Below are 26743 nucleotides of genomic sequence, written 5' to 3' on the forward strand. Positions count from 1 at the left end.
AAAATCCTTTAATAGTAATTCATGTCCTGACCTCACTGTATTGCATTACTGGCTGCTATTATTTTAATTATATTATATTTTCTCTATTGCTCTGTAAAGCACTTTGAGCTGCATTTCATGTCACGAAAGGTACTATACAAATAAAGTTATTATTATTATTATTATTATTATTATTATTATTAATATTATTATAGTGACAGTTCATTTAATTGATCCATTTAGCAAGTGGCAATAACTATACAGTAGGCCTATATTTCATACATTCTTAACATGTTGAGATTTACTGGACAAATATAAATAAATAAATAAAAATAAAAACGACTCTGAGAGAAAGAGAAATGTTTGGTCTAGAATTTGTAGTCTGTTGTTGCACACACACAAAAAGAACTACAGCTTCCAGGTGCGCTGGATCGCTTGCTGCAAGAAACCGAAATACGATTGGTTGTTCGAGCACCGCGTCATTAAATTGCACCAATCGCCTTAAACAGGAAGTCATTCTTACGTGAATGAACTCCAAGCAAAGAGAGAGGGCTAAATGTGAAAGTCAGTCAGCCAGATTGCTATTCATAGAAAACAACGAAAAGTGTTCAGATCTTGAATGCTTTCATAGGGCATACAAGCAGCTTCTTCTAACACAATGTTGCCGCGTGTAGTTAAGACATGTGCTCGTGCAGCAGGTAACGTGTCAGTGAGTGGTGCCATTCGGCATTACTGTAAGAGGAATAAGGCAGTAAAGGCACCGAGGAAGATCAGAGTCACAGAAGCATTGTCAGGGACAGAAGTGGGAACACACATCAAAGTACAGGTACAGAGTACTACAGACTCCTATTTGTATAACTGCATGCTTACTGGTGATATATTAACCGTCATGCTATGTGTTGTTTTATGTGTAACCTAAGTACCAGGCAGGCAGTCATCCTTCATTGTCTCTGAAATGTAGCATCCATTCCACGTCTGTGTGGTTATTGGTTAAGGATTTCTCTCAGACCAGGTTTGTGATTGATATCTGCACACACAGTAAAATTCTCAGTGTTCATTAAAAGTAAACCTAGCTCGGCTTTAGAGCTAGAGGTTATTCAAACCTACAATCTGTAAGGTTTATATGGCTTTCCTGGCATGCATGAGTTGTATCTAAAATAAATTAAACAACAATTACAATGTAACTCCAAAGAGTGCTGATTAAAATGTTTGAAAACCACTGAACTAGAGATTCAAATTCACTTGGAAGTGCATGCCTACTACAGACAGTGAAACCATGCTTTCGACAGGTACAAGTTATTCCTTTGGACTTGGGTTCTAATGTGTAGGTAGTACAGTAGTAATAATTGATTGTATTTCATTTGAATTGCAGGGCTGGGTTCGGTCCGTCCGACCTCAAAAGGATAACCTCTTCCTCCATGTGAGCGATGGGAGCACCTTGCAGCTTTTACAGATTGTTGCTAGTCCTGAGCTGAATGACACGTAAGGACTAAGGACCCATATTAGGGCTGGGAAATTGATCCACATCTAGAAGAAGGGGGGTATCTATTTGGCCCCCAATCAGGGAACAAGAGAGGAAGATCACATTGCCCACATTATTCAGCTGCTGGAACCCCTTCCAAACCAGTTTGCACTCTCAGCAAGAAATTCCAAATTATATTTAAAGTGTAAAGGACAATTGACCTATAGCTTAGCCCCTCCCCAAACTGCTATGGTCCAATCACAGCTAAGCATAATGCGTGCGTGCGTAATCCACGTAACTCTAAGAACCGTTCTCTCCACCAACTTCCACACCCCCACAGGGAGTGCAGTGCCTGATGTTGAGTCCGTCGGACCCACGGTTGTCCAGACTCATAAGGGGGAGGCGTCATACTCATAAGGCGTCATACTTCAAAAACAAATATACATTTAAACATCACACAAACTGTGTGTACAATGTACAAACTGTACAAGTGAGTTAATAGTTTAACCACTTTCAACCAGGCGTCACTGTTTTGGGCATATAATTATAGTGCTCCCGTCCATCACTATAATGATGACAATTATTTTAAATGAATTAAAAAGCCAATGATGCAGTTGTACGACAAAGTATTAAATATGGGTTTAATCGTATAGCATTTTAGGCCTATATTGATGTTACATTGATGTTTTATTGAATGAAAGTACATTTTATAATTGCTTCATCAAGGCTGCTCACCTTTGGGAGTGCTGTTGAAGTCACTGGCTGCCTTGTCAAAAGTCCAAGCAGAAAGCAGCCTGTTGAACTTCAAGCAGACCACATCCGAGTGGTGGGGGAATGTGACCCTGTGGTAAATAGCACTTTTCTCTTAATTAAGATCCATGTATCTTGCTGTCGGGCAGAAGAACATTTTTTTAATTTGAATCCTGAAAAGAAACAGTTTTGGACATATGAGGTTTCCACCCGACACAATATCGTTGCTGTCAGGTGGAAACCTTTTTCAGGAAAATGTAAAAGGAAAAAAAAAGAAGAACCTATGGATCCAATGCAGTTATTATTTAGTCACAAGCTCTCTTCATTGGTAAAATATTTATAAAACCCTCAGACAGACATAACCGCTTTCATTATCACTATCAAAATCTTTCTAAAATAACGCATTGTGAGCTCGCAGACTTTTGTGTAACATTTTTTTTTCTGGTTTCTGCCCCGACAGTGACGATATGGATTTCACTAACCATGCGTTTTGTCTGTAATAAGACAGACGTTTCGGTGCGCAGTGTCGGTATTCCGACACTTAAGGCGAAACACGTCTGTCTGGTTTGACTGCTGCTGCGGATCCTAACTTTATTAAACAAGACTCCTACTGAGAGTGCAAATTTTATTCTCTTTCTAAATTACTTTATGTTGCCACTTCCTCTGGTTGCAGGAATTCCCCTTCAAAATCAAAGAGAGGCATGGTCTTGAGTATATTCGCCAGTATCCTCATCTGAGATGTAGAACAAACGTCTTCAGTGCTTTGCTAAGAATACGAAGTGAAGCCACTGCAGCAATCCAGTCCTATTTCAGGGTGAGTTCAGTTATTCAGAACCAGGAGACATGTTATATATTGTTTTATTATGTAAATACAGAGCAAAGTTCTATACTATGCCTTTGGGTTATCGTTGCGCATTGCAATGATAACCCAACATTAAACATTAATGCAGGACTACCAAACATACAGTACATAGCAAAAGGACATACAGGCCTAATTTCACGTTCCTTTTCTGTTTTATCCTTGCTCTCCCTCTGCCCTCCACACAAAAAACAATTTCATCCACTTCTTTATACCTGTAAACCTATGATATGACTAAAATTGACATTCAGACAGCAGGCAATATTCATTTTGCAGAATGTAATGGATGACTCATTCCCCTTCCTCTGATTTTGCAGGAAAACAGCTTTGTGCAGATACACACTCCAGTCATCACATCAAATGACTGTGAAGGGGCAGGAGAGCTTTTTAAAGTTGAGGTGTGTCTCTATGTGAGTTTTGTTAAATCGCAAACATTTCAACATTTTTCTGAAATCTCCTGATGCATGGCATGTGCTCTTACCTCAGCCCTCTGGCCATCATATCACGGAGAAGGAAGGGGAGAGTGATGGCCACTTCTTCTCTGTCCCAGCCTTTCTGACTGTGTCTGGACAGTTGCATTTGGAGGTGATGTCGGGGTGAGAGCAATTTTATACGTTGGCCATTTAGCTGACTCACCTCTTTAGACTCCACCTTAGGCCGTGGCACTTGCCCTAGGACTTAACAGGCTTATGCAAAGGTTTAACATTCAATTTAGATGTTATGATATGTTATGTTATGTAGACAGATGCCATGTTCATTTGTTGACCTGGCATTCTATAGTTTGTATAGATGTACAATGTAGGCTACAGATCTTTTTTTTATTTTTTATTATACTGTTAATGGGTTCTGGGTTTACCTATGATACTAGATATCAATGTCTATGCATTTTGCTGTAAGGAACATTCACTGCAGGTGTAGGCTAAGTAAATTAAATTGGATTAAATTACTACATGCCTACATTTTAAATTGTACCTAGTGTAGGGATGGGGCATGACAAAAAAAGTGCAGAGCAAACTTGGGTCCAGTTTATGTCGAAGGACAATTTCAGGATATATTAACAGTTTTAATACCGTAAACAATCGTGTTCCAGATTTCCCTGCCTAGTTTTCACTAACATTTTAAGAGCCACTGGGCCGACTTGATTGTTGCTTGTCATGAAAATTCACTTTAAAACAGTGTAATTGCTTGTAATAAATAAATACATAATATTGATTATTACACTGTATTACAATGTACACAGCAGGTTAACAAAAAGTGAAAGTGAAAGCAATGAACACACATTTGTTATTCTGGCCTGTTCTTCTACTATATCTTGCAGGGCTTTTCCTGGAGTCTTCTCATTTGGGCCAACGTTCCGTGCAGAGAACTCCCAGAGCAGGCGTCACCTGGCTGAGTTCTACATGGTGGAGGCCGAGATCTCCTTCACACAGTCCTTGGAGGATATCACCAAGGCACGTCATTGTCCTTGACCTTGACCCCTCTGTGTTGTTCAACACAGGGATAAGTGCGTCAAGTTCATTGTTGCCAGATTTTGCTAAATAAATAACCAACCAGTTCTAAGAAAACATGCCCAAATGAGCACTTTCTAACCTGCATATATACGTCTATTTTTGAAAAAAGCTGATCGTTGTGAGATTGTAGATCTGCTATTTTCTAACAAATATTTGGGGGTCCCATGAAAATGTTTGAGAACCACTGGTTTAAACAATAATAAAAAAATACTTATGGAAGCAAGCAAGCCCAAATTAGCAAGAAGAAATCAAGAAAGAACTATCAAAATACTATCAATATTTACAAGGAACTTTACAGAAAAACAAGCCCATTAAGTTGCTTATAATAAGCACATCTGGCAACACTGGTCAAGTTCATTTCACATATTTTTTATGTGGACATCACAAATCTAAAACTGCTTGGGCCATATGCTTCCCTAGGTCATGGAGGACATGTTCAAGTCTGCCACGGAACACATCTTGGCTCGCTGTGCGGAGGACATACATTTATTTCACAAGCACGTTGCCGTCGGACACAGGGTGAGTGTTGGAGGACATTACGGAACTAAACTGGAAACTGCTGAGTTATTGCTGTGTGCGGGTTCCATGATCTCCAAAAGTTCTGAAGAGGCCGCAGTGGTGTAAAGTAACTAAGTGTATTTACTCAAGTGCTGTACTTTAGAGGATTTTCTTTGTGTCCAATTACTTCTACTCCATGTCATTGGCAAATATTGCACTTTTTACTCCGAACTTTAGTTACTAGTTAACTTTGTAGATTTTGATTATTATTACTAACATGCATTAACCACTTCAGCCCTATGCATACTTATAGCTATTTGAACCGATCTACAAGCTCACAAAGCAATGCGTTGTGATATTTCCTAGGAATTTGGAAACTTGTGAAATGGGACATTTGGAAACAGGTTATTTTTACTTTCTGTATTTAAGTATACTTTTGTACTTTTACTCAAGTACATTTTGAATACTTGACTTTTACATGTAGGTGGTATTGGTATGTGGTAAAATGTGAGTACCTCATCCACCACTGGCCACAATGCAAATCTGTGGAGATCATAGATAGCCAAACCACATACAGCAGGGACTTTCCAACTTGAGATATAGCTACTCTAACTTTTCAGAAGTCAGGTGTCTACATTGTGAGCAATTGTTGTCGAAATGTACAACTGATTATCTACAGACACAATGCTGAAACACACTTAGCATACTCTACAATAGAGTATGAGAAACATTTGATATGAGATCTGAACTTCTGAAGCAACGCATACCCTGTCTGGTCTCTGCATTCTAAATAACAAAGTCATGTTATAGCACACTGTGACACTAAATTCCTTATTGCTTATAGCATTTCTCTTCCATCTGTGTTGTCTAAGCAAAATGTAGATGCCATGCTGACCAGGAAATTTAACACGTAAGTGTTTTATCAACATATTACTGTAAGAGTCATAAACATACAGGAACAATACAGACTGATTGGCCATCACAGGACCTTGACTGAACAATTTAATTCCAATCTTAGGATTTCCTACACCGAGGCCATAGAGGTTTTGAACCAAAGCTCTCAGATGTTTACCTTCAAAACAGATGTAAGTGATATTGATTGTTGTTGTTCTCTCTCTGTAGAGTGGTGATATTACCTCATGTCCCTCCCCCCACACACAAACACTGAATCATATACCCTTTTTATTTCTTTCCTAAACTCACTGTAATTCACCAATGTCTTGCCCTTGTTACTGAATCAGGCTAATCAGTTACTGAATTAGGCTTGATAAAATTGTCTTAAGCCATTTGTCACTCCCGCCATAGTCATAAAACGACACAGTAGTTCTGGATACTGAATGGATTTATTCAAGCTCTTGTCAAAGCTCAAAACCAACCGTCGAACTACATAAAATAAAGCATAAACAAACAAACACTTGTATTAACATCAAATCAAGTCATAACATTGTACAATACAAGTAAATTAATGCGAAACAAAAGAGAATACAAATAAAACACCTGGCTGGCATATAGAGTAGACTCAAGGGGGGGGGAATGAATCCAAGTGCCCACGACAGACTCACAGCAACACAAACTGCAATAAAGCAATACAATTAACCCACTATTCAAGCCGTATAATGTTGACTTGGATACCATGATTCAGAAACACTTCAAGAACATACCTGTCTGTCTTACGGCACGTTCAAACGCTCATGAATGAGCGGAACCGTTGGTGTTACACACTTGTGTGTCGTACGTTAAATTACACTAAGGTTCCGGAACAGATCACACAATTACTACTTCCAGTAACTCAAATAACATGTAAAGGTAGTTTCAGGGGCAAATAAATAATATACAAAATAAAGAGCAAAAAATACCCAAAATTAAACCTTATGGCATACCATTAAAACCAGGAAAGCAGCTGTGCCATTTTAGATTTGAGCTAAGAAGTATTATTGTATTGTATTTGCTTGTGGGAACAATATATTTTGAGATGTTCGTCCGTAGGAGGTGAACTTGAAGAAAACGAGCACCTTTTTCACAGTTTTTTCAATCCTACTGTGTCTGTCTTGTCTTTAGTCTGCAAATGCTTAAAATTATAATGTACATGTGACATTGTCTTTCTGTTGTCCACTTATCGTTCTAATCTACAGTAGTCCAGTTAACTGCATAACACAGTCTCTCACACTTCAGATGATCTTGACCTGTTGACCTCTGTTCCACAGTGGGGCTGTGACCTTCAGACGGAACATGAAAAGTATCTGGTGAACCATTGTGGCAACATCCCCCTGTTTGTCACTGATTACCCTTATGACCTGAAGCCCTTTTATGCAAGAGACAACCAGGATCATCCTCGGCATACAGTAAGCCATATTGACGTAGTTAAGATGCAGAGTGTGCATCAATGATTTACCCATTCAATTCATCCTGGTAATGCTGGTTGGATTATTGTGACTGTTTGCATATCTTAGCCCGGCTCCTGATTGTTCTTTGTCCAATAGGCTGCCGCTGTGGACCTTCTGGTTCCAGGCATAGGAGAGCTTTGTGGAGGCTCTCTAAGGGAGGAGAGACTGGATATGCTTGGGCCCAGGCTGGCACAGTAAGCACTCAAGACATTGTCTTATGCTCAAAATTCAGATTTGGTGTTGTTATTTATCAGTTATTCTATCAGTTTAAAAGTATTCTATCAGTTTAAAACGTTTTAGTGTAAACAAATCCTCGTGAGTAGAGGAAAGCAATATTATCAAGCTACAGCACGGACATGCGCCGGGCACTCACACATACACACAGAGGTCTCCTTGTTTTAATATATCACACACACATTAGTCTTGCATGGCCAGACTGTTGCCTCTCGCAATTTTGAAATACTTCCGTCATACAGTCTGATCATGAGCAAGCGATAAAGCGGAAGTGAAGCCTCCTCCCCACTTCGTTTCGTCTTTACACTCGCGCAAATGTATCCTAATATAAATCGAAGTCATCTAAGCATATCTAATCTATCTAAATAAAATGTAAAGATATTTTTAAATATATTTTCGTCAACGGAAATGGCAGCTTCCGAGCTCGGATTTCAGGAGGTGTAGTTCCAGACTATATAGCATTCGGAGATTGTGGAATAGTTGTCTGGCTATGCGAGACCAACACCCAAAAAGCCAACCAATAAAAGGTTTTTGGGGTAGGACCACATCTGTGTTAACTCATTCAGGTAGAGACACAGCGAGCAAATATTTGACATCAATGTGCGTTCAGTCCGCTGTCAGACGCGGCAGGTCGGGATAGTCTGATGAAAACAAATGCCTTTTAATAACTTTCTCACTTTACCTTTTAACCCCTTTTGGGGTTCTTGTTGCTATCTACAGTATATAGCAAATATCCTAAATGCGTAGTCACGGAATATATTTATCTCCATTACGATCGATCCCCCGACCATTGATGATGAGAGAGCCTTTCGCTGTGCTTTAGCGAGGGGGGGAAAAAAGGGAAAAAAACATCCATGCCTTCCTTTATGGTCCGCTCAAAATGCCATAATGGTGGACGTGGAAGTGGAACGCTTCAGGAGCGAAGATGAAGTCATTTGAGAAAAACCTCTAGTTTTTTGTGATCACGTGATTTCCTGGATCCTTGTTTCAATGAGAATCAAACGGTGACTCATTGGTTGGTGAAGAGCGCCATCTATCATAAAACGACTAAAATACATATGATGAGAAATCTTGTCATGGCCAGGCAATGAGTTAAGACCTGGAGATTTAGTTATAGCTTTTGCTATATCAGTGGTGCTTTTTTTGTATAGCCAAACTATATACTAATATAATAAATAATGTTTAAAGTGGTACAGATAAATGATGCAGATGGAATTCCACTGCACGCTTCTAATATTTGTCACGAATACTGTTCAGATTAATCAACAAAGATGCGTAGCCAGTAGTTTTTGAGATTATGTTTGAGACCTGAGACCTTGATTTCCATATTCGATATCATATTAAATATGGCTGTCACATACAGAGCAAGAAAGTAACAATTTGGATACATATTATAGAAAATACTTTTTGTAAAACTGTTTTACTCTTTTGTTTAGTTTATCACACGGGTGACACAAAAACAATTATGGCAACCCAAATAGCAAACAAACTGTATTGAGAAATGTTTTAATCAATAAATATTGATAATGATAACCAGTTCACCAGTTGTGTAATACTGTTTTTTTTCCAGAGCTGGACTAGAAGACGAATATCAATGGTAAAACATTTGACTTCTCGTCTCTGTTGGGTGAAAAGAAAACCTCATTAAATGAGGTTTTCACTTCATTTAAAGTTTGGACAAATTTCGTCCAAACCTGTTACTTTTCAAGGAATAAAAAAACCTTAAAATACTTAAAATGTGGCAGATCGACAACGCTTTTCGAGCTTGCAGATCTGATATTCTGATACTGTGACTCAGTAGTATGATCATTTACGAAAAACGCAAAATTGTTTGAATATGGTGATATGAGGTTTCCGCCTGACATCAACGTTTTTCTATGCTAGCTCCATATGAATGGTTCTGTGGTGTCTGAACTTTGGACTAATAATACACTGCATCTTTCAGGTATCTGGATCTGAGGCGCTTTGGCTCTGTCCCTCATGGTGGATTTGGGATGGGATTTGAGCGGTACTTGCAGTGTATTTTAGGGGTTGACAACATAAAAGATGTAACCCCATTTCCTCGATTTTCCCATTCATGCATACTGTGATTTGTAACTCCATATTATTAGAGCTGTTGTTTTTCTGTCATATACTGCTTAAAATAAAACCTTGAATCATATTACCAGTGACATATTATGTGTAGGCCTCTTTATTCTATGCTGAATTATTTAAGATGAACATATTTTGCGTAAACATCATAATCGTTTCCAAACATTTCATACATTTTTCCCAAAAATATTTTAAAAGTATATAAAATATGTCAGTAATTTCTTTATATTTCTGTATATACTTTTATATACAGTTATTTGTCATATCTGCCCTTTGCAAATGTTGTTTACGAAGCATAAAAGGCAAACACAACACAATTAAATCATTAATCGCAATTATTTGTATGACAATCGTCAAGTGAAATGTCATGACAGCACTACTTGCATTGTTGTTGCACCCTGCATTTAATACAGTACTCAGGGTACAGTATGCTTATTTTAAGTTTAAGTGTTGCTCAAGGGCATTTTGACGCTGATTGGTTGAGCCGACAGCCGAGGTTCAAACCGGCAGCCTTCTGAATGATCCCCAGGTAATTCTCAGTCAGTATGGCAGCTACCATGACAAACTCACTGGTATTTATAATTTAAGGATAGGCTTTATTTAATTTAATTGGCTTAGAATTTATTGAGAAATCAAATCACTTAACAATCCATAGGTTGTCATCATTAACTATTCCTTTCCAAATAAAAATAATTAACAGGTCTACTCTACAGAAAATAATGGGTATTGTTTTGCAAACAAAAGTTTCAAAACCGTCCACAAGCTCATGTTATTTGTCACATCTTCCACCAGATGGTGCTTTTTCCATTTTTTGTGTAAGGAACTTGCGAATATGTAGCAATATTCTATTGAAAACTAAATTTGTTCTTTTTTAAGCCGTAGAAACGCTTTTATAAGAAAAACATAATCCATGCACACTGATTTCATAGGACAATTTCAGGAGTCAGGAAAGCGTATTATTAAACCGTCCTGATTCTCCTGAAATTGTCCTTTAAAATCGCAATGTGCATCACAGCCTCCTCATGAGATAAAGTATCAATAATATTAAATTATTAATATTGTATAGGCTACATGTGGAACAGTGGAATGGATCTGTTCTTTTTGGCAAAGGGACATCGCCGTACTACGGTGTCTGTGTCGCCCAACATCCTGTGTGTGTGTGTGTGTGTGTGTGTGTGTGTGTCTCAAATGGAACACAACCAATGACTATTAATCATTGTGTGTACTGTATCCCTGCACTATATGCACCACACACACACACACACACACACACACACACGCACACGCACACGCACACGCACACACACACTGCGTGCCGCCCATCCCTTTGCCTTTGAGTAGGCGTGGCATGAAGTGGAAAACAAACTGCAGGCAACCCCTCCAACACTTCCTACACTACAGTGCATCAGTGCAAGTCTTCTCCCGCCGGCGGAGCTCCGTGTGTGTATGTGTCCCGTCCACCGGCCGAGCGTGAATCCCTCGCCCCCGAGAACCGGCTCCTCTATCGGTGGGAATTTTCCGCGGCGTCGGCCGGGTAGTGGTGGTTGGTTAGTGTGTGACTGATCGCCAAGGACGGGCCAGCTGAGCTGACAGAGCTGTGTGATCGGAGCGCGCACCCTCTGTTTGTGGTTCTGTGTTATCAAATGGAGGGGCAGACCGCACCACTGAGGGGGGGCAAAACAACGCCGAAAGCACTTTGAGCAAGGCAGGCACCCCGCGGGGGGTGGGGACCCCCAAGCCGCGGGCAGGACAGGACAGGACAGGGACCCCCGTAATGTACCGTCAGAACTGAACGCAGAGGAGTTGGAACTTGGACGTGCGACCACGGACCACCAGAACCACACTGATCCGAAAAACATGAGCGGCGGAGAAATCATTTTCCAAGGCTGGCTGAGGAAGTCTCCTCCGGAGAAAAAACTAAGACGATATGTAAGTACAGGCCTAAAACTCATGACAATTTAATATAGTTTGTCTTTATTTTTTTATTTTTTTTATAAATAAAAAAATGTTTCATTTTACAAGAATGACGCCACTTCTGTTGCGCATGATGTGGGGAAAGTGCTGTGAACAGAATGGGAAAGGAGTGATATCATTAGCCTTGGATCAAGGATCGAATTTTAGATCGTATTTTATCGGTAAAACACATGATTACACATCTATGTCTATGATAGACTTAACAAGGCTAAGATATTATTTGAGATCCAGTTTTTAGCAGGTGCGTGGTGGAGCTGCCATCTGGGACCTTTGGCGGTATCGTCCCATTCATCAGCTCGACAATACAACCTACTGTACTACAAAAAGAAACAACACTCATTAACGTCTGAACTGTAGACGCCACATTTTAAGAGCCTAGACCTATATAGCCTACTATATAATAAGACCGGACCGCTCTCTATAGTATTAGGGTTCTTACGAGAACGTCGTGGGTGAGATCAGCCCGTCTGTCCTCCCTGGACAGATGTCTACAGTTTACACTAAACAGCGCGCAACTGCCACTATATAAGCTCCATGACATCCCAGTCACGTGTGTGTGTGTGTGTGTGTGTGTGTGTGTGTGTATATTATTATACATTATAGTAGCCTTGCTCTTCATTGTGGTTCAGGTCAGATAATGTCATAATAGTGATATGTCACTGGTGGTGGCGTGGTGTGTGTGTGTCTTAAACTTGGTTAAAAACTTTCATGTGTGAAACTGAAAAAGGTTTCTCTCTCACTCACACACACACACACACACACACACACACACACACACACACACACACACACAAACGTACACAATTCAATTCAATGGAGCTTTAATAAAACATGGGGAAAGTAATAGTTAGTCTGGGTACAGGCAGCGTTGTGTTAAACCAAGCTATGTCACATTGCAACGTTATAAAGGCTACATGTTGTACAGTGTAGCTTTTTGAAACAAATGGCAAGAAAGCAAGCGTGAGCGTACACACACACACACACACACACACACACACACCCCTGCTAGGTGGGTGCAGTCAGCAGAGTAGCTGTTAACTAAATCAGATAATAGGATTTATGATGGCACATACAGCAGAACCATGAGACAATCTCCCATAAATACAGCTGTCCACTGTTTATGTGTGGTGTTGTGTTACCCCCCCCCCCCTCTCTCTGTTCCTGCCTAACTGACTTTGCCGTGATGTCATGCTTCTCCCTCCCCGTTTCATGTGGAAATCCATCCCCTGAATGTCTTCATAATGCTGTACACGCTCTGCTGTCACTTCCTCATTGTCTTCCACTTTTAAAAGCCTGCCCGGTGTGTTTACACAGGGACCACCGTGGTGTGTGTGTGTGTGTGTGTGTGTGTGTGTGTGTGTGTGTGTGTGGAAGAGCAGCTGCAACGGTTACAAGAGGAAAAAACGTGCTTGTTCGATAGCAGAACTGTATACCCCCCCCCCCCTCCAAACAAAACAAAACAGGCAAGAAAAGAGGCATAATAATGGAGTAATGGTGAGTACATCTCCCCAGGCATTAAGGCGAGCAACCCCAACTATAATCCATAAACTGTAGTGTCTATAATCCAGTGGTTTGTTCTCCAACATTTTACTGTCAAGGGACCCCCATGTTGATATGTAATTGAACATGTTGTGCCAGCAGGGACCCCCACACAAAATGTGCGTTGTCGAAATGTTTCAAGAAATATGTTATGGGGTTAAAGTGCCAACACCATCAGGGGTCCCTGGACCCAACTTGGCGACCGACCTCAGCCAACAAGGCGAGCAATGGCCTCTCTCACCTATAAAGGTTATAATCCACAAACGGTGCATAATCCACAAACAACCCAACCCACAGTTTTTGACCGCAGCATTGTGTAATAAGATGGAATGTTCAGAATAGGCAGATTTGTGAACGCCGTAATCGTATTTATCAGGAATTCCTTCCACTTTAACCCCTGAGAGAGACAGACGTGGGACAATGCTGGCCATTTTACTCACCAGTATTGCTGTCATCTGACATTGCTGACAACTTAATGTCCTAAACCTATTTCAAGCTTACTGCTCCTTCTCTCAAGTGTTCCCATGTCAAAAGTGGCCTGAACTCCACAAACTGGGGGATGACATGTGTTATTAGTGGATGGGAGGAAAAATTATGTCCCAATTATTGTGGGAAAAATAATTGTGATAACTCATTTGTTGCGAAGGACAGGTATACTCGTCTTAATTAATTTACGCGAGGTGCTCATGAACGACAGATTCTCCCTCCCGACTCGCAGGTGTGAAAGACGTGGGAAGTCCTTTGTGCCTGTTGCTCTGAAAGGTTACGAGACCCACAACGGCCGCTTGGCTAGGACAAAGCATAATCTGGATTTATTTAAAAAAAATCATGACTGACCTCTTAAGACATTTATGAGCGTGTCTTGTGCTGTGTTTTCACATCCCACACTTTCTTGCAGTGGACACTTTTTTGTTTGGCTTTGCACTGTTGACACAGTAATACACTTAATTATGACGCACTGATCGACTGTATATGTTTTTGTTTTTCCTTGTTTGACCCTGTTTAGTACTTTTATTATTATTGTTTCTTGATGCACCTTGCTTTTCCTTCTGCCTTGTTTCTTCTGTATACTACAGTACTTTTTATCCGTCTTATCCTTACTTATGTATGTTGTAACCTTAACTGCTGTGCCGCCTCTGGGCGACTGATTTTCCCCTGTGGGATTATAAAGGTATCTATCTATCTATCTATCTATCTATCTATCTATGACGAGTAGGCTTGTCTTAAGGCGTTTAATATCGCTATAATATTGCCTCACTATTTTATATATTTTATGGATATTAAATAGCTGATCTACAAGAGTGGCTACGTTTACATTGACAGTTAAATCCCCTTTTCATTCAGAATAAAAGTTAAATCCTATTAAAAGTTGTCATGTAAACACCTACAAAAACTTAAATCGGAATGAAAATTGCCAATCTGATTTAAACTTAGATCTGATGTAACTGACCGGTTTATTCCATTTTTAAATCCTATTGAATATTATTATTATTATTATTATTATTATTATTATTTTGTTTTACCTGAAATGTAGTGGAGTAGAAGTAAAAGTACTGGAAATACTCAAGTAAAGTAGAAATACCTAAAAATGTACTTTAGTAGAATACTAAAGTAAATTTACTTTCCACCCCTATCCAATCAGAAGCCTTCCCAGCCCCAAACCTGATGTGGAAGGAAATAATGGGATTTAAAAGTATTGTCCATGTAAACACTCATTCGGAATGACCATTTCCCATGTAAACACGCAGCAAAAAACGTACTTCTGAATTAATTAATTCTGAAGTTTTCATTCTGAATGAAAAAGCCCTCATGTAACCGCAGCCAGTGTCTATTTTTGGGGAATCCAGTAATGTAGAGTGAAATACGGTAAGATCGCTCTTTACAGGTCTGTTTTATCAAGTATAGAGTTTTTTTTGCAGCTCAACAAAAACAAACTTATCCTAGTGTATGACATTCATGATAAATTAAAATAAAAATCTCTGCGATACGATTTTTATATTTTTATTATTATTATCTCTTTGAAAGATTTGTTTGGGGGATTTTATGCCTTTATTTATAGGATGATAAACGATAATAACGATTATCATCCCAACGCTACGTGTTATGATTATTGTAAAGCGCATCACTCACCATCATAGGCGCTATTTGTCTTGGGCAGGAGGGGATAATTGTAACATTAGAGTGTGGCATAGAACATCTATTTTAAGAGTTTTAGTGAGTTACCGGCCGCTCTCTGATAGAAAGGTATACACAGCACATCATTCCTTTTAACAGTGCTCTCCTTGTCAATGTATTGCTCCAGTGGATGCCCTGAATTCCACAACAGGTTATACAAGGGCTCTATTTGTTAATCAGTTGTCAATGCTTTTTTTTTTTTTTTCAAGGGTCCGTGATTGGATTCCAGGGGGCGTCCCAGGCAAAATGAGGAACAGTTTAACCCTATTTGACTATTCGAAAATGGCCGATCTGACTGCGACCATGAAAAAGTTAAACATTTTGAAAGAAATTGTTGAAAAATTTTGCCAAATGTGTAAATCTTCTTTTTACGAGGATCCCTTCCTTGACATGGAAATGTTATCTCAGTCTTCTGGATATAGCTGCAGGCTACCTCCATGGATGTTGCATGTGAGGTGTGTAACGTAGCAGACAGTGGGTTTGAACCTGCCTAGCTGCCATGTTGACTCCACCTGCGTAGTGTAGTGTTCAGTAGGGGTTATGTAATCATTAGTCAGAACTGGAACCACCACCACCATTGGCCCGGCATGCAAATCCTATGCAAAATGCTGAGAGCAAAACACTTGTGGCGGTTGAGACTGGTCTCAAAACTGTGTGTGTGTGTGTGTGTGTGTGTGTGTGTGTGTGTGTGTGTGTGTGTGTGTGTGTGTGTGTGTGTGTGTGTGTGTGTGTGTGTGTGTGTGTGTGTGTGTGTGTGTGTGTGTGTGTGTGTGTGTGTGTGTGTGTGTGTGTGTGTGTGTGTGTGTGTGTGTGTGTGTGTGTGTGTGTGTGTGTGTGTGTGTGTGTGTGTGTGTGTGTGTGTGTGTGTGTGTGTGTGTGTGTGTGTGTTTACAAAATGCTCTTGGCTGTCACTGATACTCGTTCTCTAGATTAGAAAACTCATCCTGGCCTGGCTGTGCAAACACATGATCAGCCCTGAATGTCTGTATTCCCACAAATGTACATATTATTGCACATTCTTAGAGGTCTGTGTATGTTGTGTCTGTTGCTTCTTGGACAACGGAATACAAATTGAGACTTTCTGTGTGAGAGAGCCACAAAATTAATCACTTAGTAGTATTATTATTATTATTATGTTTTGGGCATGGAGCTACCAGAGGTGGGCGGCGTTTAATGTTTTAATGGGTGGGAGGGGACTGTCTGCTGTTCTTGAACATTGTCCAGAAAAAGCAGAAGGAACATTGAAAACAAGAGACTAATCCCATACGTACCACTGCAGTGTCTCTCTATCTCACACACACAGTCTCTCTCACTCACTCACACACACACACACACACACACACACACCAGCCCAAATGTCTTGGCTTTATTTGTGAATGCTGATCAGGCACTCGATACTCTTACAATGAGTGATGATGAAGGAAAGCACGTCAAATTCATAATGTCGTTGTCGGGCAGAAACCTTTTGTCTCTGTATTTCAACGTTTTTTGTCATTCCGCATCACACACAAGAAGCAAAACGTAGCCGATCTACAAAGTGTGTTGTGAGCTTGTATATGTCCCGTTTTTGCAATTTTAGAAACAAAGTGAAAGTATGAATGTGTATTTTATCAATATTGAACCAGATGACATTGGAACACACAACATTGGTTTTCTGTCGCCAGAAACGGTGTATCAAATATGAGTGACTATCGTAAGTACATTTACTGAAGTACTGTTCTTTAGTACAATTTATTTGAAAACTTTAGTTACTAGTTACCTTGATTCTTATTACAAAACATACATTAAACACTTCAGTGCTAGGGTAGGTACCCTCACAAAAAACATGCAGTAATCCTGGTCACTAAACTGCCTCCCCCTGGCCAGCCGGGGCGCCTGATGGAGGGGAAAGGAACTGGTTCGAATAACGTGTTCCTTCCACGTGCTACGTCCAACCAGTGAAACTCCCCCCTGTCAGGTGTAAAGGAGCAACTTGGACACTCGGGCATGAAGGAAGCATGAGTTCAAGTCTGTTGCTCTCCCCTTGTCCCCCATATATGGGGACTAGGTTGGTGGAGGGTGTGTAGAGCCCAGGATCACATTAGATGATTGACACAGGTGTGAAAAATGGGTTACAAAATCGTGGGATAAAAAATATAAGAAAAAAAAGAAAACACTTCAGTGCTATATACATTTCGGCCAATATTTGTATACATTTGAAAACTTTAAATGGGACATTTGCATAGTGCATAGTGAGTACTTTCTACTTTTAGTAGCCTACTTTAAGTATTGATGCCAATACTTTTGTACTTTTACTCATTTACATTTAGAATTCCTGACTTTTTCTTGGAGTAGTTGCACATTACAGTATTGATATTTAAAAGTAAAGTAAAACAATGGAATACTTTTTCCACCACTGGTAAATGCTACAGAGCCACCTCAATGACAATAACGCTGGCAGTCTGGGAAAAAATAACGGGAGCTGCCGACAGATTCTGCTGCAGAGCTCTGAATCTGTCTTGAAAGATTAGTTTTACAGTAACACATACAACTGCCTAACATTAGGTAAACAAAGGAAACCCAGACATTGACACTAAGTGTTGCCCACCTGCTCCTGGCAGTTAAATACAACATTCAGGCAGGTGGTGTTTGCTGTCAGGTTGCCCGACCGGGTAAGTCCTCATCACTTGAGAGGGGACGCAACCGCAACACTTAAAAATATAAAATAACAAGTGTGTGAACCCATGGTCATATTCATAGCTATGTAGGTATTTGGCATAAGAATTGAGGTATGGTTTTGTTCTTTATCGCACAGCCCCAGAAAGTAAAACAAAATAAGTGTTAAATTGAACGGTAATTCAAATTTTACCTATCATTTTATAATGGATGATTTACTTTTCGGGCAAGTGGGCATGACACTTGTGACTTGGGCAAGTAGAACATTATGTTCTACTTGCCCAAGTACAGGTCATGTTCTGAACATGACCTTTACTTGCCCGATGGGCAAGTTCCTCTGAATCCTTAGTGTCAACCTCTGAAACCTCTCTCTTTATTGCTAAACTAACAATTGACACTAGTAACCCTAGAGCAATTTGACTATTATTGTACTGTTGAACACAGGGGTTGACACTAACGGTTGTCTGACTGCCCGTGGCAAGTGGAGTTTGCTTTCAGGTTGCCCGGCGGGCAAGTGCATTCCATCTTCATTAAATATTATTGGCAACAATTTACACAACCTTTTTTCAACTAGTAGTTGTACTCATTTTGGGCAATTAGAACATGACCTGTATTTGGCCTTAGCGTCAACCCCTGTGTTGTGACTTCCACTTAGCCACATGCAATGATAGCAATCATCCACACAATGAATCACATGTGAATGGTGTATGTTTCTGTTAAGGACTGAATGAATAAGTGCGCACAAAAACGGCAACCCTCAGATCAGACGGACTGCCATGCGCGGTTAGCCCAGAGCCAACCCAACCGCCTCTGTCTGTCCGTTGGTGTATCAGACATCTTCAAACATGTCTGCTCACATACAGTGAAAAAACAAACACTGGCACATTCCAGACGGATCATATCGATGAAGTGATAGATGGCTGTCTCTCTTCTCTGCTACTGCCACTTTCAAAGGACTTAACCGTCCTGTACCTGTACACCTTCCTGTATAGTGGACCGTAAAGCGGGGCGTCATGGACTCGTCTGTGGACCCCCATCTGAAAATGAATGAATAAAATAAAAATAAAATCACACCCGTGTGACGTGGGGGCGCTCTTATCATACATGCAACAAAATACATCATCTCATTCCGGCCAATCACAATTTGCGTCCTCACTTTTGTCTTCAATGTTTCTGTTTACACACTTTTGTTCAACTTCAATGTTTGTTTACTCTACACAAACACTCAAAGCTGGGCATAGGAGGGACTAGTGCCTTGCGCCCCTCAAAAATGTGCCAGAGACCCCCAGAAGAGAAGATTTGTTAAATAATAATAAAAATCCAAAATTATTCAAAACATTTCCAAAAACAAGATTTTTCAAAAATGCTCACAAATGGCAGATACTCAAGCTAGTCTGTGGACCCCTATCTGAAAAGGTTTTGTGCCAGGGACCCCCCAGAATAGAAGACGTGTGTTAAAAGTAAATGAAGATAAAGAGGTAATTGAAATGATTGAAGCTATATTCATTACTTTAGCTGGGGACCCCCGGACCCCTGGTGGTCCCCAGACCCCACTTTGAGAACCACTGCCTTAGACTTTGAATTACATCATGTCTGAAAGCCAGTCTTAGCCAGACATTGGATTAAAAAACACCCCTTAAAAAACAGCCAATCTAAAAGTACTCGAGTAAAAGTCAAATAATATTTCTTGGAAATGTAGTTCCATGTAAGAGTATCAAAAAGATCACACCCGTGTGAAGTGAGGGGCGCTCTTGTCGTCGTACATCATCCAATAAAAAATGAATATACTTCTTCACCATGATCATGTAAGATGAATGGAATTTATATATATATATATATATATATCTAATTTAACAAGGCTTAAGTTGGTCACGTGCCAAAAGCGGTGGACAGAAACTGGTCGACAGAAACTGCTGTTGCCCCACAGGGGCAGAAACAAGGCCTTTTAACCAGGCTACTTGCACACACTACAACTCGCTTACAATTCGCAAACCTGGCAACACTGCTCTGTGTTCTCATAGGCCCACCAGGCCCGCCCCCACACTACTTCTCAGTCTCACAATCAGCCATCTTGCTTTTTAGGGCTCTCGCAGGATAACAGACAGAAGGAAGGGGAGAAATTATTGGCTCACTATTTTGCTTATCACTTCTAAATCCCTGTATTTACAAAATAAAACACTCAGCGAATCCCTTAGTTAAATCAACATTGTTCATTGTCACTACTTGGATTGTGCCGAAATATTTACATTACACGTATAGCTTTTGCTATTTTCGCCTGCCAGCCAATGCCGACTACACACGCCTGCACACACACACACACACACACACACACACACACACACACACAGGAATGGCTATACGGCGGCGAGACAGCAGTGCAGCACATTATAATTTTCAGTTTCATTAAATAACTGTCTTTCTCAGCGTGCGCACGTGCGCACACAACATTATTCAAGTGAAATGCGTAACGCCAATATTGGGCTCAACTACGTTCACTTAATGGGGCCAGTCCTTCACAGTGACACACGCGTTAGATGAACCACGCGACCGGGATGGTTTCTACCCCTCAATGTCGTGCATTTGCTGCGCCCTTCTAATGCTGCGCCACGCCTACTCTATACTGCTCCATGCGACTCGAACAGCGTCAGCAGCAGCAGCTCCGAGCCTCCGTCAGAAAGGCTGCCCACACCACTGCACAGCCCCACACCCAAATGAATCGAATGAATAAGGCGCTTATATCGCTTTTGCTCAGTGGATGGGACATTTACATTAAAAGCAATCGGATGGACGCGTGGATAACGGCATGGTTGTGTGCAATGCAATCGGAGGGAAAGCTTCCATAATCCATATAGCTTCCATGCTAGCTGCTTCAGACACAGGGGAGGGGAGGGAGAAATAGTGCGAAATAGCGCTTATGCAACAATTACCCTTAAAACAAACACCTCAACTCGATGTCATTGTGAATAAGAATTTCGAGCGAAAAAAAGTGTGTGTGTGTGTGTGTGGGGGGGGGGGGGGGTGTGTGTGTCGCGTCGCCCTCCAGCTGCAATTGCGAGTGTGCGCTGTGTGCAGGGCACACTACTGAGTTTAAAAACACAGCTGAAACATTAAGTGGAGTCTGTCCAACGACGTCGAGTCTGTGGGGGCTATATGAAGAATTAAATAGCCCCTTTTAGCCCCCATGAGGACTTTCGTGGACATTTTATATTAACATTACAGATTTTCTGGGAATTATTGACACTCTGTGACTCTGTCACAGACTGCATACTAGCGTATTTACACATGCTCTGGAATTCCGCCGGCTGTTCAGAGGTGTTAAAAGTACTCAAATGCTAATCGGGTTTCTTTTGTTTTCACCTAGCCAGGTATTATATGCCTACAGTACAGTGCCCATAGGCGGCGGGTGTGTAAGGCAGCAACACTGACACTTTCAGCGGAGTGACTCGAGAAAAGACCCATATCGTCCAAAATAGGCTAATCAGTCGTTGTCTGTGTATAGGCTAATTCATTGGGAAAAGTATGCTAAATAACTCAATTTTAGACCATTTGGGAAATAAATAAATCCGCGGCGGAAAGTACAATGTGCATGCACACAATATGTAAATAAATAAATGTGTTACATTTTCTTGCATAAACACAAAGAGCTGTTTCCATAACTGCACAAATTATTGCACATAACATGAGTAGCTGTTATAATAACATAATAACATAACATGAGTAGCTCTTTGCCTGCCTGCCTGTCTGTCTGTCCATGAGTAGTTATTTGTCTGTCTGTCAATGAGTAGCTGTCTTACTGTCTGCCTGTTTATGAGTAGCTGTCTGCCTGCCTGTCTATGAGTAGCTGCCTGCCTGTCCAATTCTCCATGAGTAGCTGTCTGTCTGCCTGTCTATGAGTAGCTGTCTGCCTGCCTGCCTGTCCAATTCTCCATGAGTAGCTGTCTGTCTGCCTTTCTATGAGTAGCTGTCTGCCTGCCTGTCCAATTCTCCATGAGTAGCTGTCTGTCTGCCTGTCTATGAGTAGCTGTCTGACTGCCTGCCTGTCCAATTATCCATGAGTAGCTGTCTGTCTGCCTGTCTATGAGTAGCTGTCTGCCTGCCTGCCAGCCAGCAAGTTGGTTAACAGAAAATAAATTGTTATGGCTGAGTAAAATAAAATACAATAAACACAATTTGCCTGAAAATAGATTACCCAGCTATGACCTTTTTCATGAAAAAAATGTAGTAGTGATATGGCTGACTGAGTAAAATAAAACAATCTACCTGAACATAGATAGCTATAAGTGAAGAACTTTAATGGCAGCTGGGTTTCATCATTCAAATAAAATAGAATTCTGTCCGTTTAGCTATAAAATTATGTCAGGGAATAGGGATACACAGTATATGTCTTTCATTTGCATTGCATCTCCCCCCCCCCCCCCCCCCCCCGCCCCAAACTTTTATTTTCGTTCGAGTAATAGTACAACTCTAATAGTATTACTTATAATAATGTAATTAAAGATAACTTCATTCAGATTTATTTATTTTTATTTCATTTTCCAGATTTTTTTTTTCTTTTTTTTAGATTTTCATTGGTGGGCCAGTCATAATGGTCCCGCGGGCCTGATGTGGCCCGCGTGCCTAAGGTTGAGTATCACTGCTGTAGCCTACCCAAAGTACCAGTGAAAACATCAACTTATTTTTTTCCACCGCTGTGGGGGGGGGGGGGGGGGCTGCGGGGAGGCGGGGCTGCGGGTAGCCCCCATGAGGATCATCAGAACTATTCGGTTCTGAGTCTGTCAACTCCCGCAATTTCCTTCTTCCCATATTGCGCTGCAACGACACTAGGATTGAGCCCCCCGAAGGGGGGCAAAATTCTAGTATATATATATATATATATATATGAGACAAAAAAGGGACTCCTGCACATCCAAAAAGACCCGTAGGAGGTGCAAGTCTAGTTAGCAGGCATAGACATCAAAAAAGAGAAAAACCTTCCAAGCAAGGGACTGCACACTCCAGGGAACAGAGACGGACAACTTACTGCATCAAACTTATTTATTAGCACGGCGCGTTTCGCCGTGAGCTTCGTCGGGTGCTATACAGAGGTGTGAATGTGTCAATTATATATAGGGACATTCATTATACAAAACCACCCCCCCCCGGGTGTGGCATCAATGATTCAATAAATATTCATATATGGGAGGGGCAGACTAGACACATGAACAAACAGATAAAAAAATAAATACATCTCTTTCCATATATAAAAATGACAATTAATATAGCAGATGTATAAAAAAACAAAAAACCCACCACAACAGTGCCAATACACAAAGATTTAAAACAGATAAAATATCATGGGCCTCATCCTATAGGGAAAATATGGAGTAGTTCATATATATATATATATATATACAGTATAAAGCCCTGAGCTGAATTAAAACGGTTCCACTGTGTTTAGAAAAGCCGATTTGCTCGTCCACATATGACGTAAATTCTCCATTCATTGTCAAAGGCATTTAATGTTTGTTTCAGGACAAAATAGCCGATTTGCTCGTCTACATATGACGTAAATTCATTGTAAATGGACATAAATCTGTATGGTAACAGGTACGGGTCGCCCCTTTTCCACCTCACCCCACTACTCTACCTAGCTGTAAATAACAGCTGGTTATTTAGTTCACTCTGTATATCCACGGACATAATGGCATGATGATGCCATTACACAACATGGGCTACATGGAAGAATTGTGTTTAATAAAACAAAATTAACTGCTAGAAGGTCCTAAATTAACTTAATTAAGCAGTCACCGTCTCTGTATCATGTTCTTTCTTAATTTTTACAGAGTATAGAGATCGACTACTATACATATACAATCAATCTGTATACAAGATCATTTCAGAGAGGGAGGGAAATACTGTTCTTTTTTTAAATATCTTTTTATTGGGTTTTTTACATTTTTTCCCCTCCCATGTGGGGTCCTTATACATGGTCAGCATATACATTTGTTAATACATAAGTCTTAAGGCACCCCTCATTTTCCTCCCGTCCACCCACAATGCCCACCCACTCTTCCCCAATGCAGAGACAATACTGGAGAAGGGAAAAAAAAAAAAAAAAAGAAAGAAAAAGAAGAAGTAAATAAATTAAATTAAAAAGGAGAGGGGGGAGGGGAAAGAGAAGAAAGGAGGAAAGGAAGGGGGGGGGGACGCCGCGCAGCCACCGGTTTACACGACGCATGTACAATGCATAGGCCTATGCGTTCACCATTATATTGTTCAAATATCGCTCATTTCTGGGACTACCGTCAGAGTTTTTACATGGTCAACAAAGGGCGGGGAAATACTGTTCTGTAGGCTACAGTATGTACAGTATTCAATTTTTTTAAATATTTGATGCTACTATATAGTTTTTCAGAAAACTTAGGTCAGGATTTAGAAGGCATTTACACTGTCCACCTCTGGCAACAGATACAACCGGAAATGTTCATGTTGTGTTGTGAACATTTGTTAACCCGGTCTCCTGCCCCACACACACCCATTCTTTCTTTCTTTTCCCCCTCAAACCTTCCTTTGAAATTTAAAAATGAAAGTCCCATGGCAGCCTTCAAGTGTGTTGTCATAATATCCTGTCCTTTGCCATGAACTCTGGTTTTGACCGTGTGTATTCTGTGTGTGGTATGATAGACTGCACTCTTCGCCAACATATGAATGGTTCTAGGTTGCTAAGTAACCAATCTGGGGACCGATCGTCAAAAAAAAAGGAAAAACAGCATCCTCTGCCGTTTGTTTCCTTTGAATTTGCCTCTGGGGGCAGGCCTCAATAGAATGTGTATAACAGGATGTTGGCCCGTTTGGCCCGCCCTCAGCCCTCCACTTCCTGTGGTGCGCCTGTGTTTTCATTCCTACTATCATCAATTTATACACGTTTTGAATGGCCTTGCTGACAGATTCGGTAGCACAGCTCAGAATCTGTTCTTGAGAGATTACTAAGTAACAGATACAACCGGAAATGAACCGGAAGTGAATATTTCAGTTATCAGATTTAGAAAAATGCATTTATCTCTGATTATTTTCCCAGATTGTGTTTTAGCTTTATTCAACGTCTCATATAACTAAAGAACCGTTTATCGCGATATATTCCATGTGAAAGAAAAGACGACCCTCCGTCACAACACACAGCGTTTTCCTACATCCTGTGAAAAACTAGGCAGTCAAATGGGGATTGCGATGTTTTTATCAAACTGTGTGTCAAACTGTTAATACCTGGTATTGAATGTTAGAAAGAAAATATACTTTGTACTTTTATATTTTTGAATATTTAAGTATTTTGAAAAAGTAGTCCACAACAAATTTGACAGAGCAACATTGATATCGTAATATTTGACCAGGAGTATACTTTAACTCAAATGCTGGGGTTGACTACGTTGTCCACCACTGCCACAACCCAGACCCAGATCCAATGTGCTGTGATACTGTAACACGCTTTAGCACAGTGTTTGATGTGGGAATGGACTAGCATTTGTAAAGTGATGTTATGTTGGGGTCTTGCAAAAGACAATCTGCTATATTTTCCACTGTACTGCGGACACACAAATGTGTATAATAGCTTCCCTCTACCACCAACCTCATGAGGAGGGTTGTGGAAGTGGGTTTTCAGGGCAGTTGGACCACTGGCCTCACTCAGCCCCCACTGTCAGCTGCCCAGCTCTGCTGTTGTTTTGCAGAGGGGCTTTGGGAAGTCCTTGCCCCCGGAGGTCAAATCACAACGCCTCCCAGTTCCTGCTTTGACAGACACTCGGCTCTCCTCTTTCTCTCTCTCTCTCTCTCTCTCTCTCTCTCTCTCTCTCTCAGACAGACAGACAGACACACACACACACACACACACACACACACACACACACACACACACACACACACTCACACTCACACTCACACTCACACTCACACTCACACACACATTTCCCTTGTTCCACACTTTGTCTGAACGCCTACATAAATCCACTTCACAGGATCCACAAGCTGGAAGAGGAAGGGTACTTGTTTGGTGACTTGTGTCCCAGATGTGTTTTATTGTGAATTAGTGAGTTTGCCTCCCTTTAAGGGGTCCGTACCGGTAACGTACTTCACGTCATGTCCACTGCACTGGGGGCAGTGCACACTGGCTGGATGTGTGTGACTTGGATGTCAGATGACGAGTTGTCTTTTGTGAAAGACCTGGTTGACACCGGCTTTAGTGGGCAGTCTTTCCACTAGGGCTGGGTGCAATAGCCGCAATACAGCCATACCGTGGTTGCGTAATGCATAACGACTTCATAACAGTTAATAATCCCTTTATTTATTTATTTATTTAAATTCCCCATTCAAAACAACGTTTTTTCCAGAGATAACGCTATACCGTCGGTAAACATTTATTTAATGCGATAACTACACATGCATACCACTCCAGCCCTACTGCCTACTTGCCGTCAGTGTTGTAGTTCATTGTTGAGGAACTAATACAAACCCTGCTACACGTGCACTGACAAGAGAATGAAAACAGCAGTCTATCAACAATTGATGTTGTGTAGTGAACATTTGTTAACCGGGCCTCCTCTCCCACACATATCCATTATTTCTTTCTCCCCCCCCCCCCCCCCCCCCCCCCTCAACCTTC

General features: G+C 40.8%; 2 protein-coding genes across 2 annotated transcripts in view; both read left to right on the forward strand.

The window, feature by feature from the left end:
• The first annotated feature begins 517 nt into the window (after positions 1-517).
• On the forward strand, positions 518-9825 carry nars2 (asparaginyl-tRNA synthetase 2, mitochondrial). The gene is made up of 14 exons (XM_080771833.1): positions 518-805; positions 1352-1461; positions 2168-2288; positions 2865-3005; positions 3368-3448; positions 3537-3646; positions 4369-4501; positions 4982-5080; positions 5932-5969; positions 6078-6144; positions 7264-7401; positions 7540-7637; positions 9248-9274; positions 9623-9825. Exons 1-14 carry the CDS (start codon positions 638-640, stop codon positions 9765-9767), a joined length of 1476 nt encoding a protein of 491 aa, XP_080627959.1. The 5' UTR covers positions 518-637; the 3' UTR covers positions 9768-9825.
• Positions 9826-11184: 1359 nt separating this feature from the next.
• gab2 (GRB2-associated binding protein 2) overlaps positions 11185-26743 on the forward strand; it is a 98637-nt gene continuing 83078 nt past the window's right edge. Inside the window, exon 1 of the mRNA XM_080771421.1 lies at positions 11185-11697. Within this exon, the coding sequence (XP_080627547.1) occupies positions 11626-11697 (72 nt within the window). The 5' untranslated portion in view covers positions 11185-11625. The remainder of the gene's footprint in view (positions 11698-26743) is intronic.

The sequence above is a fragment of the Protomyctophum bolini genome (assembly GCF_963924005.1).
Source record: "Protomyctophum bolini genome assembly, chromosome: 9".
Taxonomy (NCBI): domain Eukaryota; kingdom Metazoa; phylum Chordata; class Actinopteri; order Myctophiformes; family Myctophidae; genus Protomyctophum; species Protomyctophum bolini.